Raw genomic sequence first — 14,307 nt, forward strand, 5'->3', positions numbered from 1 at the left:
GTAATTTTTAAATTCTCACTTATTAACTGCATTAACTTTATCAGAGAATTTCAAATGCCAGCTCCATTTCTTCTTTCTAATAGATATTTCTGCATTAGAGTTTATCTGTACTGAAGTTGATTTAGATGAAAAGCAACTATCAAAACAAAAGGTCCACTGGCCTTTTGGGTCCACTGGGAACTAATGTGGTTCCAAAGGGACTTCTTTCCTTATTATAGGCATGAAAAATAGTTGTGTTCAGATTTATCTGGGGACTAAAACCATTTAAAATTGTACTTTAGAGCAGGTAAAAGTTGAGTAATCCTCCTGGGCATGCTTGCCTTGAGGATGGCATGGAGAAATGGAGAAATGAGTGACCTCATTAGATAAGGAGTCATCTTGCTAGAATCTTATTACTTATCTATTACTCTAAATAATTACTCTAGAAAATAATCTATTAGACTCTATTAGTTAGAGTCTTATCAAGAGCAAATAAAATTGATCATTTATAGAAATATATATCTGAGAGATATGTATTTCCTTATAATTATTGTACAAACATAAATTTCTTAATGAGTACTTGCTGAACTGAATTTTAAAAGAACTCTCAACTTAAAAATGTTCCAGTGCTCAAGTTAAATTAGAAATATTACAATGCAACTTTATAGGAGAGACTTTTCAAACAAGTAACACCCCAAAATAATATTTAGTCCAAATGCCTAAGCCCTACACACACATGCACATGCAACACACACACACACACACACACACACACACACACAATCTCTCTTTCATTTTCCCTTTGCCAAAAAATTCTACATTTTATATATGTATCTATATACACACATACATACACTTTTATTCTTTCTATCTATCAAACAACAAAAATAAAAGCAGGTGAATCAAGATGTGAGAAATCAAGATACGAGTGACTAGGAAACTGGTTGTAACAGGAGGAAGATTAGATGTCCTGGATTGCCATGTCATGTGTTAAGGTAAGAAGGACAAAAACATGGGCATGGAATGAACAATAAAACATTTGTATGTATTGCAATGTGCTCATAAGGAAAATGTCCCACGAAGTATGGGCAGTGTGGCAAGAGTGGGCATGTAGCATAGCTACAGGCAGGAAAATGCGCATGGTGAGTGCACAACACCATATCTAAGGTGAATCCATTTCCTGGCTGCAAAGCAAAAAGTTTGTGCTGTCACACAAATGAAAACATAAAGCACTGTGGCAGAGGTTATAAGTTTTCTTGAATAAACCTGTTCATGTGGCTTGACTTTGTGATTTTTCCAGAATTATCTGCTGAACCTAGAGATTCCCCAAATTTTTGTTTGTGTATTTATTTATTTATTTATTTATTTATTTAGAGAGAGACATAGACAGCGTGAGCTGGGGAGCAGCAGAGAGAGAGAAAGAGAGAGAGGGAGAGAGAGAGAGAGGGAGAATCCCAAGCAGACTCATTGTCAGCACAGAGCCCAATGCGGGGCTCAAACTCACAAAACCATGAGAACGTGACTTGAGCTGAACCGAGAGATGCTTAACTGACTGATCCACCCAGGAACCCCAAGTCCCACAGTTTCTTGAATCTATAGAGCTATCACAGGGTTGACATGGAGCCAGAAATGAAGCTAATACCCATCATTATATATGTTACAAATTAATATGTATATACGTATAGTACATTATAATGATAAATTCTATAAGTTAATGTAGGAAACTAATATTTAAAAAAAGCTAATAGTATTTTGCATACAGATGAGTATACTTCCTCTCTCCCAAATTGTAAATTTTTATACAAAAATAAATTTCTGTTTAAACTTAATTTATTTAAGCAGCAAAATGGACCACTCTACTTCTGTAACATTCTGGTTAACTGAGTTTCATGTTTACTGCACTCAGAAATTTTACTTTTATATTTTACTTCTAAACAGAGTAAATTTTATATTTATATATAAAATAAAACAAAATCACAAATCCTTACTCAGGATGGGCAACTACTTCTGAAGATTGCATTTTATATATATTATATACTCTTAAATACTAATATGCTATATAAGTTTCTAATAACTATCAAGTGATTATAATTTCACATATGCCTGCAGACTGCCACATTTGGAGAGATAGGAGTGTGGCTACAACATTAAAAGCAAACTATCAGGGAAGAAAATGACTTTAAAAATAGGGCAATTATTACACAAGCATGTTTAAAGTAAAGATTAAAATGCCACATTATTTTAAATAATGTAATTTTATATTAGATTTTCCTTTTGGAAACGAAACACATATAAAATAAAAGGAAATAAAACAGGTGTGTGACTATAAAGAGGTAGCACAAGGAACTAGAATAATGGAAAAATTCTATATGTGATTGTCTTGGTGGTGTGAGTCTATAAAATAATATCTCATAAAATTTTATGGGACTGCACACCAAAAATTTGTATATAAAAACTGGTGAAATATGAATAGTCTGTAGCTCAGTTAATAACATTGTACCAATGTTAATTTTCTGATTTGAGAATTGTACCATTGTTATGTAAAATGTTATAACTAGGGAGAGCTGAGGAATGGGTCCATAGGAAATCTTTGTACTATTTCTACAATATCCATTTGAATCTAAAGTTATTTCAATAAACAAACAAATATAAATGATATGGTTTCTTCTTGGGAATTGGAAAAGAAAGCAAGTTAGCTTTATAAAAGGAGGCAAACAATGGTTAGTATTGTAATAAATAACAGTTGCCAGAATCCAAAATGATCCTACTGAGATTGCTAGCTTATGACATAAGAAGCTACTCAGGTTGCCTCTGATGTTGTCTTAGAGATTCTTACTTGTTTTTACTGTTTGCCAGCCCAGCGAAAATGGGCTGCGAGCCTGCAGGTTGTAGGAGGAGATTGGACTGTGGTTATCAGATGCAGGACTCCAGGAGAGTGTGGCTGTGCTTTCCGTGATGTCTTCAACAATCACTATCCCTGGTGGGCCTGGGGGACCTATAGACAAAAGGGAATGGATACATTTAAGTACAAGCCATGAAGAGGAGCTGTTGGAAAATGTATTTCCAATAAAGATCCAATCAAACTATTTAACCATCCTGATGAAATACATATTTAGTAATGAAAATTGACAGTAAAGAGAAAAGAGATGCAGTTTCCATGATTTCTACGGTAACTGAATTATAGATTTGACTTTTTCCCCTAACATTTTGTGCTTGGAAGAAACTACCCATTAGCATTATATTGTACAGGAAAAGAAACAAAAAGAGAAACACACACAAGAATATGAATGTCAATATCAACTATGACTGTTGAAATATATCACAGTTTACAGAGGCAACAATAGAGTGAAAGGCAATCAGAAACCTTTGTTCTGAAAGGTATCAGAAACAAAAATGATCCCATTAATACTAAAACTCTATAGGTTTATTGGTCTAATTTTACATTCTGGAAACCTGCAGTGTACACATACTGTGATGTAACTCTCAGGTAGCTTAAACTTTAACAAGGGAGATATAAAAAGCTCTGAAATAATGATAGTTTAGGCCAGAGAAGGGTATACCCTAGAAGTTAGGCATGGAAAATTTTTGTGAGGGGTTAAAAAGGAAGGTGTGATCTGGTGGTGGTGGTGATGATGATGATGATGATGATGATTTTGAGCGAGGGTGGGAAAGTGGTGAATTAGAGAAGATTATTTTCCTTATCATCATGAAAAATTGGCGTAGAATAGTGATAATCTATGTGCACATAGGCTCTACCTTCAAGAAACAACTGTGATATTATAGAAGAAATATACCTTTGTACTATCACTTCTAAAATAGTGTTATCTAATAACATTTAAAGATCTGTAGAGTGTTTATAAACACTCTATTTTATTGGTTTATTTTAGTGGCTGAAAAGCATGCTACGTTTTTTATTAATATTTTTCTATTCCCTCATATGGACAATTCAGGCTGTAAGGATATTTTATTTTCAATGAAAAAAAAAAAAAAACCTCTCTTAAGTATTTTAAGTTATTTTCTGAATTAGTCCTACAGTACCATTCTGGCTTCACTTGATTCCCTAGTCCACCTTGATGTCATTGTCATTCACACCAGACATCTTTGATGACAAACCAAATTTATAAATTCTTAAATCTGAATGGGATCTCTTAACTACTTTCTTTGGCTCTGGTCCTGGATTTCTAGTCTAACTTTGCTGAATCAGATTTGGTGATTACAACATCTGATCAGGAGGGCCTGACCTAGTCTGTAAGGAGCTAAGAAATAGTGGAGGGATGGAGAAATGGAGGCAGTTAGTAAAGACCTCTGGGTAGAGAATTTTGAGGAAGGAACAAGGAGATGGAAAAAGAATTTTAAAAACCTCATGAAGCAAATGACATTTTCAGGAAACAAGAAGTGAAAATTTTTATCAATTGATTCCATTCAGATTTAGGAATTTATAAATTTGGTTTTGTTCATCATCGAAGATGCCAATGGTGTGAATAGCCATGGTGTCAAGGTTGGCTAGGGAGTCAAGTAAAGCCAGAAAGGTGCTGATAGACTAGAATAAAAGAAAGGAATCAAGGAAATCACATTATTATGATGGAAAGATATAAGAATTGGAATTTGTTAAGAGAATATTCCAGTAGGATACTTTTACTTTTGAATGAGAATTTGTGTTTATCTGAAGGGGAGTGGGGAATATGGTTATTAAGGCTGACAAGGTCAGCCTTATGTAAGAAGGGCTTATGGAAGAATATGTTTGATGTGTCATCCGTATGACTGTGCAAAGCATTAAAACAGTGGCTAAAGATGAGATGAGGTAAATAAATGAGGTCCAGGTGCTGAAGAAGATGTGTAACAAGTTGTTAGTCTGGTGACACGAATATAGAAGAGCAACTATAATGATGATAACATAATAATGATAAGAATATTAACAGTAATAATATTACTAATAGCTACCATATCCACATGTCACTGTATTAAGGCCCTGTACTAAGTATTTTTCAAACATTAACTTGTTCATTTATTTCTATGTCACTGTGAGATTAGCATTATTCTTATTTCATAGAGGTTATAATGAAATCTCAGACATTGGTTAGTCAATAAATAAATAAGTTTCTTAGTCAATAAATCTTATTATATGTTACGTGTTATGGTAGGCAGTGTGTATCAGAAGATCCATTCTTATGAGGAGAAGTTTTTTCTCAAGTCATTCTGTTAGTGAATGGCACAGCTAAGATATGAATTTGGATCTGATTTTAATGCCTTATTTGTTCAAATAAGCAAGGAGTACACAGATCCTTTCTCCTTTCACTGTTAATATAGAAAGTAGTTTTAACTGAAGGAAGGGAAGACAGAGAAAAAGTGTATGTTAAGGAAAAGCACATTTAAATTATGTGGTAGATATATAGATGGAATTTGAAGAAAGCATTTAGGACTTTGTGGCAGTCTGTGTATAAGACGGACACCATCACTTCTTTTTCCTGTACATGCAGGCCATTCCCTCTTTGAAAGGTGGAGCCTATTCTTTCACCTTCCTCAATCTGGGCTGGCTTGTCAGTATCTGACCCAAAAGACAATGGTAGAAGTAACACTACATGAGTTTTGAGGAGGCCTTTATGAGTATTAATGCTCTAGAAAATGTTTAAGTTAGTTTTCTTAAAGAAAGGTATATTTCTTTTAACAATAGGTAATATTTATTCTAAATAATTTTAAAAAATTCAGCTAGAACAAAAAGGAATTTACAACATAATTAATAAATACCCAAGTATTTTTCTCTATGTGTGGCTATTTTCCCAATATAGGCCTTAGCAAAATAATCAGTGAAAGTGAATAAGATTCATGTATTCAGGACACTCACTGTGTGCAATTATTTATAATACAAACCACTGTAAAGAAGTAATTGTCCAATAATCATGTAATATTTAAATCATTAAATTTTATGATAAAATATTAGGTAGCCATTAAACTGCCTAATATTTAAGATTATTTACTGATGTGGGAAATGTTCACATTATAATAAGTGAAAAAAATAGAATACAAAATTATATGTAACTCTAAGTGTATAGTTACTTCCCAAATACATAATGAAAAGACTGGAAAGAAATGCATTAAAGTATGTATGGTGTTTATTGCTTGGGAATGAGGATGTAGATGATTTAAATTTTATTCTTTACTTGTTTGGATTTTCTGATTCTGCACAACAAGCAAGTAAAATTATTTTTTAAAGTCATTATTTTAATTTCTTTTTACATTTATTTATTTTTTGAGAGACATAGAGCACAAGTTGGGGAGGGGCAGAGAGAGAAGGAGACACAGAATCCGAAGCAGGCTCCAAGCTGTCAGCATAGAGCCTGACGTGGGGCTTGAACTACAAACTGTGAGATCGTGACCTGAGCCGAAGTCAGACGCTTAACTGACTGAGCCACCCAGGCACCCCAAAGTCATTACTTTAAAGAAAGCTTCCAACGTTGTATGTATGTTCTATTGTAAGTATATATTATTTAACCAAACATTTATCTGACATTGTGCATAAAGCATTGTGCTGAGTGGTGAGAGATGAGTGGGGCAAATGCCTTATAGGAGGACAAGATAGGGTTTCAGCTCTAGATACGTTAAAATTCTGTGGCAGAGACAGATCTTTTACAAAAAACAAATGCCAGATAATGATAATGTTATGTTCAAGTGTCTGGGGAGTATATTTTACATCTCATTATAGCAGATCTTAAGTTGGCTATAATTATTTTTCTATAATTTCCACTGGACTAAATATTCAACATAGTACTTGTCATTTATTAGGCCCCCAATAAATATTTTTACAATGAGAGATGAAAGATAGAAAAAGAAGGTAAGAAAGGACAGAGGAGTTGTGTTCTGAATTTGGAATATTGTGTAATAATTAATAAGTAAAAGAATGTTTTAAAATTAAGTCATTACCATATAAGACAAAGATTCAATATAATATAGTAACTTCTTTTTTTGTTAAATTAAAATATACTTAGCAGTTTTTTTTTCAGTTGAATAAAATGGTAATAAAAATGAGATAATAGCTCCATGAAAGCAAATAAGCATTTTTGAATAATTCAATAAATTACTAAAGCCTATTAAAGCCTGTGGACAGATAATTTTTATAAATCCATATAAATTTAAATATTTTTATAAATATATTACTGTAAAAATATTCTGAAAAATTAGTGATGTGATTTACCTTTTATGACAGGTTAAATATAATTTTCAACCATAATACAAATGAAAATAAGATTTATGGTTATTATATTAGTACTGGCTTATTAATGCTCCATCTACAGAAAAATATACATTTTTAGACATTATATACTGAATGCTGTAATCAGCTTCCTGTCTATATTGAGGAGTGAATTACATTAAAATTATATTAATTAATTATATTATATTAATTATATAATTATATTATATATTATTATATTATATATTATATATATTATTATAATATATATATTAATTATATTAATTAATTAAATTAATACAATCAATACCTTTGTTTTTAAGGCCTGTTAATAATGGTGATAGTTTTGCTCTTTTTTGACATTTTTGTTAGAGAGTAAATTTTCTCTTCAAAGGCTTTTACTGCTAATCTGCTTTATACATCTTTGAAAATAGATTAATAAGAAATAAATATCTCACAGATGACAAATGTGTGATAGCAACTAGTGTCTGAATGTTATACAAATGCCTCTCATTTAACAGAAGTCAATATTAACTTTTTACTTAGCTGTAATAATTCAGTATATGATTGGCAGGAATCTGGAAATTCCCCCTCATCCCCCAACAATGCCATTATATAGGGTCACTAAAATAAATATTTTATTTGAAAATAGATAATTTAGAAAAATGGACAGAGTCTCTTCATTTTTTCTTAGTGAGGACTGCTGAGCAAATGACAAAACACAAAGTCCCCTGGCAGAAGCCATGTTCTCATGAATTTAATTTATCCTCAATCAAAGTCTCCCTAGGACTGTTGTTAGGTTGCTATCAGATCAACTCATTTTGTTGGCCTAATATTCAGTTAGACAGTTTTCTTCTCTTGAGAAGACAGTGACTTTTAAAGCTGAAAAACAAATAAAACATACCTCTTTGTAACCTCTAAAGCTGTTATCGTTATGCTGGGAACAAGGATCTAAGACTTCATGTGGTAGTTAAGTAATAGTATACAGCCTTGGAATTTTTAAATTAACTTCAGTGATCTCATTCAACTCTTATTTTTCAGATGAGGAAGGAGTACTTGAAACAGGAAAACTCCTCAAGAAAAAAAAAAAAAAGGACACAAAGAGTCTTCCTGCTTTGGGGAAAAAGGTAGGAACATGGTTCAGCTTTACTTTCAACAACCAGAGGACTGGTATTTCCTGTTCAAAGTAAATTATAACAAAATAATGTGGTAATAAGTAGGAAATGACTTCTTGTGAAGTCATTACCCATTCTCCTTGCAGACAACAACTGGTGGATCCAGGCTGAGTTCTTGTCATGTGATTGTCCAACCTCTTTTGAGGAAAAATTCTTAAAAAAATATCCCCTAACTGCCACTGACTCCCCATGTCAATCATTTTTTCCTGACCCTTTCTTACATAGATAGCATTACTTTCTCTGCCTGAATCTGACACCTACTGATTCAACAAATACCCTATTGTTACATGCTATATTTTACATTTTATGCAGACTCACATTGTTTTTACTTTATTTGATTTGGGGGACTTTCATGTCATTTTTTTTTCACACAGAGTTTTTAAGTGAAAAATTAAACTTGCTGGGATTTAAAACATTAAACAGATCTTTGGCTTATATTGTTTAAAACTATAATAAAAAATTGATAGCAAATATGCCATGGTATACTAAATCAGTTCTATTTCTAATCCCATAAATATTGCTTGGGGACAACCACCTTTTCTAAACACATGCAGGACTATGCTGCAGCAAAAGACAGTCATTCATGGCAACAAAGTCCTGAACATGATTTTCTAACTGAGTGAAGAGGAGATTCAGCTATTGTCTGAAAGATTAGATTAATGCAGAGAAATAAGCTCAATAATTCAAGACACAAAGAATATTTTTAATGTTTATCATGTAGTTTAATTACATGAAATGAACCAACCAGCACAAAGGACCATTTTGCATAGACCCAACTTAAAAGCCCATATATAAGTAACAGCAAGACATTTCATTAAAAATAGTAGTTTAATCCTCTCAAAATGGATTTAGAGGGATCATACTTTAATATAACAAAGCCATATATGAAAGCCTACACCTAACACCATATTCAATGGTAAAAAACTGTGAGCTTTAAGTTATGCTATAGCTCTAAATCAGGAATAAGACAAGATGTCCACTTTCACCACTTGTCCTATGCACAGCAATCAGAAAACAAAAAGAAATAAGAGGCATCCATATCAGTGAGAAAGAGGTTAAATTGTCACTATTTGTAGATGACATAATACTATTCATGGAAAACACTGAAGACTCTACCAAAAAACTAAAAGAAGTAATAAATGAATTGTATTAATAACTAGTAAAGTTGCAAGATAAATAATTATACCCAGATATTGGTTGAATTTCTATACATTAATAATGAAGTAGCAGAAAGAGAAATTAAGAAAACAATTCCATTCACATTGCACCCAAAAGAATACCTAGGAATAAAGTTAATCAAGGAGATGAATAACATACACTCTGAAAACTGTAAAACATTGATGACAGAAAGTGAGGACAACAAAAGCAAATGAAGATACACCATGCTCATGAATTGAAAGAATATTGTTAAAATTTCCATACTATTCAAAGCAATCTACATATTCAATGTAATCTCTATCAAAATACCAGTAACATTTTTTCACAGAACTAGAACAAATAATACTAAAATTTGTATAAAATAGTAAAAGACCCCAAATAGCAAAAGCAATCATGAGAAAGAAGAACACAGCTGGAGATATCACATTCTTAGATTTTGACTTACTACAAAGCTGTAATAATCAAAACAGTATGGTATTGGCACAAAAACAGATACATAGTTCAGTGGAACAGAATAGGGAGTCCAGAAACAAACTCATGCTTATGTGGTCAATTAAAATATGACAAAAGAGGTAAGAATATGCAATGAAAACAAAAGACAGTTTTTTCAATAAATGACATTTGGAAAACTAGACAGCTATATGCAAAGTAATGAAACTGGTGCTTCCTTTGGCAGCATATATATTAAAACTTGAATGATACATAGAAGATTAGTATGGTCCCTGTGAAAGTCATTCATACAAATTTGTGCTTTATTTAAAAAAAAAAAGAATGAAACTGCACAATTTTCTTACACTGTATACAAAAATAAACTCAAAATGAATTAAAGGCCTCAGAGTAAGACCTGAAACCATAAAACTCCCAGAAGAGAACATAGAAAGTAATTTCTTTGACATAAACTATAAAAACATGTTTCTAGCAATGTATCCTAAGGCAAAGAAAATGAAAGCAGACACCAAAATGAAAAACTTTTACACAATAAAGGAAATCATCAACAAAACGAAAAGTCAACCTAATGAATGGGAGAAGATATTCACTAATGATATATTCAGTTATGAGTTAATATCCAAAATATATAAAGAACTTACACTGTTCAACACCAAAAAAAATAATAATCTAACTAAAAATGGGCAGAGAGACTTATAGACATTTTTCCAAAGAAGACATACAAATGGCCAACATACTCATGGAAAGATGCCCAACATCACTAATCATCAGGGAAATGCAAATAAAAGTGCAAATCACCTTACACCTATAAGAATGGCTAATATCAAAAAGATAAGAAACAAGTGTTGGTGAGGATGTGGTGAAAAAGGAACCCTTGTGCACTGTTGGTGGAAATGCAAATTGGTGGAGCCACTGTGGAAAAAAATTATGGAGGTTCCTCAAAAAATTAAAAATAGAAATACCATATGAATCAGTAATTCTACTACTGAGTATTTACCCAAAGAAAATGATAACACTAATTCAAAATGGTATATGTACCCTTATGTTTATTGCAGCATTATTTATAACAGCCAAGATATGGTAGCGACCTAAGTGTTAATAGACGAATGGATAAAGAATATGTGATACACACACGCACACACACACACACACACACACACAGAAGAATGAGAGGAATATTACTTACTCATAAAAAAGGATGAGATGGAGATCTTACCATTTGCTACAGTATGGATGGGCATAGAGGGTATTGCACTAAGTGAAATAAACCAGACAAGGGAAGTCAAATAACATATGATTTCACTTATATGTGGAATACAAAATCCAAAACAAATAAAAAATAAAAATAGACCTATAGATACAAAGAACTGAAAGTTTCTAGAAAAGAGGATGTGGGGGAATAGGCAAAATGGGTGAAAGGATGTAGGAGATACAAGCTTCCTGTTATGGGATAAATAAGTCATGAGAATAAAAAGTGTAGTGTAAGGAATATAGTCAATGGTGTAATAGCATTATGTGATAACAGATGTAGCCGTACTTGTGGTGACCACAGCATAACCTATTAACATATTGAATCACTATATTGTACACTTATAACTAATATAACATTGTGTTTCAACTATACTCAAAAAAATAATAAAAAGTAAAAGGTAAGTTAAAAAAGTAATAGTCGATAACGTGAATAGATTTTCTGTAGCACATCACATACTCATGCCTATTAATAGCTAGTTGCTGAATTTTTCATCTTTATACTAGGTATAAAGACTTATGCCATGACCTATTTAGGAAGTATGATTTCATTGATAATATATTTATTTTTATACAAGAAAATGTATCCTGATGTATCCTTGTTATACTTGATGGACAACATCCAACTTTGAATAGTATTGCATCTTTCCTTCTTTCTCCTGGGATACTTCCTTAGCACCATTATGTTCTTCATTACATCTAGAGGGTGTTCTTAGATTTCTTTAATTATTTACTAACTTAAGTGACCCTTTCATCCTGTTCTCAATTCTATGAAAATAACCAACTCTATTTTTACCAGTGGCAGATAAAGATGGAAACAAGTGCTAAAGAGTTCTAATTATTTTTTTCAAAAACAATTTAGTTTTCAATTATTAAAGCTCACCTTTTTTTCTTTTCTTCTTTCTTCCTTCTCTTCTTTCTTTCTTTCTTTCTTTCTTTCCTTTTCTTTCGTTCTTTCTTTCTTTCTTTCTTTCCTTTCTTTCTTTTGGTACCTATCTATCTCCTGTCTATCTATCTATCTATCTATCTTCTATATATCATTATCATTATTATTATTATTATCTGTCATCTATACAATGGCATGAAGTTTTTGTCCCTCCTCACTTTGACCATTTAATACCTGTTTAGTCTTCAAATTTCAAAATCTCTGCTCAAGTTTTACTTTCTTTACTCAATAACTACTAAATTTCAATTTTTGTGGCCTAAAGCCTCAGAATTGTATTTTGTACAAAATTCCTAGGAAATTTTATGCACCTTATATTTCAAGGAAAATTAAAGAAAAAAGATTTCATAAATAGTCTGAAGAATCTTATCCCAGCTCTGGATCTTTATGTAAGAGCTGTGTATAAGTTTCTGAAACTTGGGCAAATTTTTGAACCTCATTAAGCTTCAATTCCCTAACATTTTATAAAGGGAAATATAATATCAATCTTATTATTACTGTGAGGATTACATAGGGTAATGTACATAAAAAGGACTTTGTAAATAGCTAGACTAGCACTGGTTGGGCCTCTCAGTAGCTTGGTAACTTTGACAATGTCATATGATTTCACTATGCTTCATGTTTTACCAATAAAACCAGAACCTATGTACCACATTTGGTTCTATCAAAAGGAAAGATAGAAAATGAAAATAATTTGAAAAAGAAAAAAAATACCATTATTGGCAGATTCAACACACAATATCTTCTGGGGAGCTTTTAACGTAAAATGAAAAAAAAATAATGCAGAAACAATGACTCAATGTCCACCTACCAAGTTTAAGGCACTGTGTTATGTACTTTCCAATCTTTACAGCAAATCATGTATTAACACGTCCTTTCCACAAACGAGAAAACAGAGACTCAGAAAGTTCAAGCGACTCATTCAAGGTCACATGACCCCAGTGATGGACCTGTGGTTCATTTCTGATTCTTAATTTCATATGTATCAGAGATTCAACTCCATTCTGTTTATTTTTTTTTTTAATTTTTAACGTTTTTTATTATTTATTTTTGAAACAGGGAGAGACAGAGCATGAACAGGGGAGGGTCAGAGAGAGGGAGACACAGAATGTGAAACAGGCTCCAGGTTCTGAGCTGTCAACACAGAGCTCGATGCGGGGCTGGAACTCGCGGACCCGAGATCATGACCCGAGCTGAAGTCGTCCGCTTAACCGACTGAGCCACCCAGGCGCCCCTCCATTCTGTTTATTACATAAGACTACTTCACATAATTCAGCACAGACACATAAAATGTAAATTTCATAGCATTAAAATGATTATTGGCAGGGACAAATTTTTTATGGCTTGAAAATGGATTTAAAGGCAGAAATGTATGATAGAAATGAAGTAGACTTTGTGGTTGACTCCCTAATATTTACTCTACTTGCACCAATGTGGTATAGGGAATTGACTACAAGTCTATAGGTGGCCCTGGTTAGTCTATCCATTTTGGGCTATCCATTAAGGGCGATCTCACCTGCCCCTGTGGTGATCTATTTAGGAAGCTAGGAAAAAGTCAATCATATCATGGCAATCCTCTTACGTGGTGTGTTGGTTCATGGTCTAGACTGTCAAAACCAGATGAAGAGATGGACACTTGTAGAGATATGCTAGTTCTTTTGCTTGTTGTATGGCAATAAGAAAGCACTAAATCTCTATTATTCTTGGCAGCCAGCCTATGACTACCATGAGCTTTAAGGTGAGGCCAGCATTGTAGACAACAGTGGAGAGATGGAATCAACCTGAGTCTTACTTGAAACAATGGATAAATCAATTTAAAAATCTGATTTAGCTTCCTTCATGAAAGCCAATAAATTTCCTTCCTGTTTCAGCGAATTTGACTTAGTTTTCATATTACTTGTAACTGGAAGCATCAAAGGCAAAAGATAACTGAAATATTTTTAAAAATTTAAAATAAATCCTTTTTAAAAAAAGAAATGTTGATTGAAATATTAAAAACTAAATGCAAATAACAAAGAAAAATTCATTAGTTAGATTCTAGTTACATAGAGTATATAGGAAGAAACTAAATAGGAATGATAAAGAAAAGGCTTATGTGTCCACTAAGATTTTACATCCATGAGGCAAGTTTTTATACAGTCAGTTGATACATTAGCCAGCTGACAGCCCAG

At 32.5% G+C, this 14,307-nt stretch overlaps 1 protein-coding gene and 1 pseudogene across 1 annotated transcript in view; one reads left to right on the forward strand and one right to left on the reverse strand.

Moving 5' to 3' along the window:
* Positions 1-14,307, reverse strand: part of CNTN5 (contactin 5) — a 536,456-nt gene that overhangs the window by 91,832 nt on the left and 430,317 nt on the right. The window contains exon 15 of the mRNA XM_042907110.1: positions 2,816-2,974. Coding sequence (XP_042763044.1) covers positions 2,816-2,974 — 159 coding nt within the window. The remainder of the gene's footprint in view (positions 1-2,815; positions 2,975-14,307) is intronic.
* Positions 10,159-10,256, forward strand: LOC122201513 (annotated as a pseudogene).

This window comes from Panthera leo, chromosome D1 (assembly GCF_018350215.1).
Source record: "Panthera leo isolate Ple1 chromosome D1, P.leo_Ple1_pat1.1, whole genome shotgun sequence".
NCBI lineage: Eukaryota > Metazoa > Chordata > Mammalia > Carnivora > Felidae > Panthera > Panthera leo.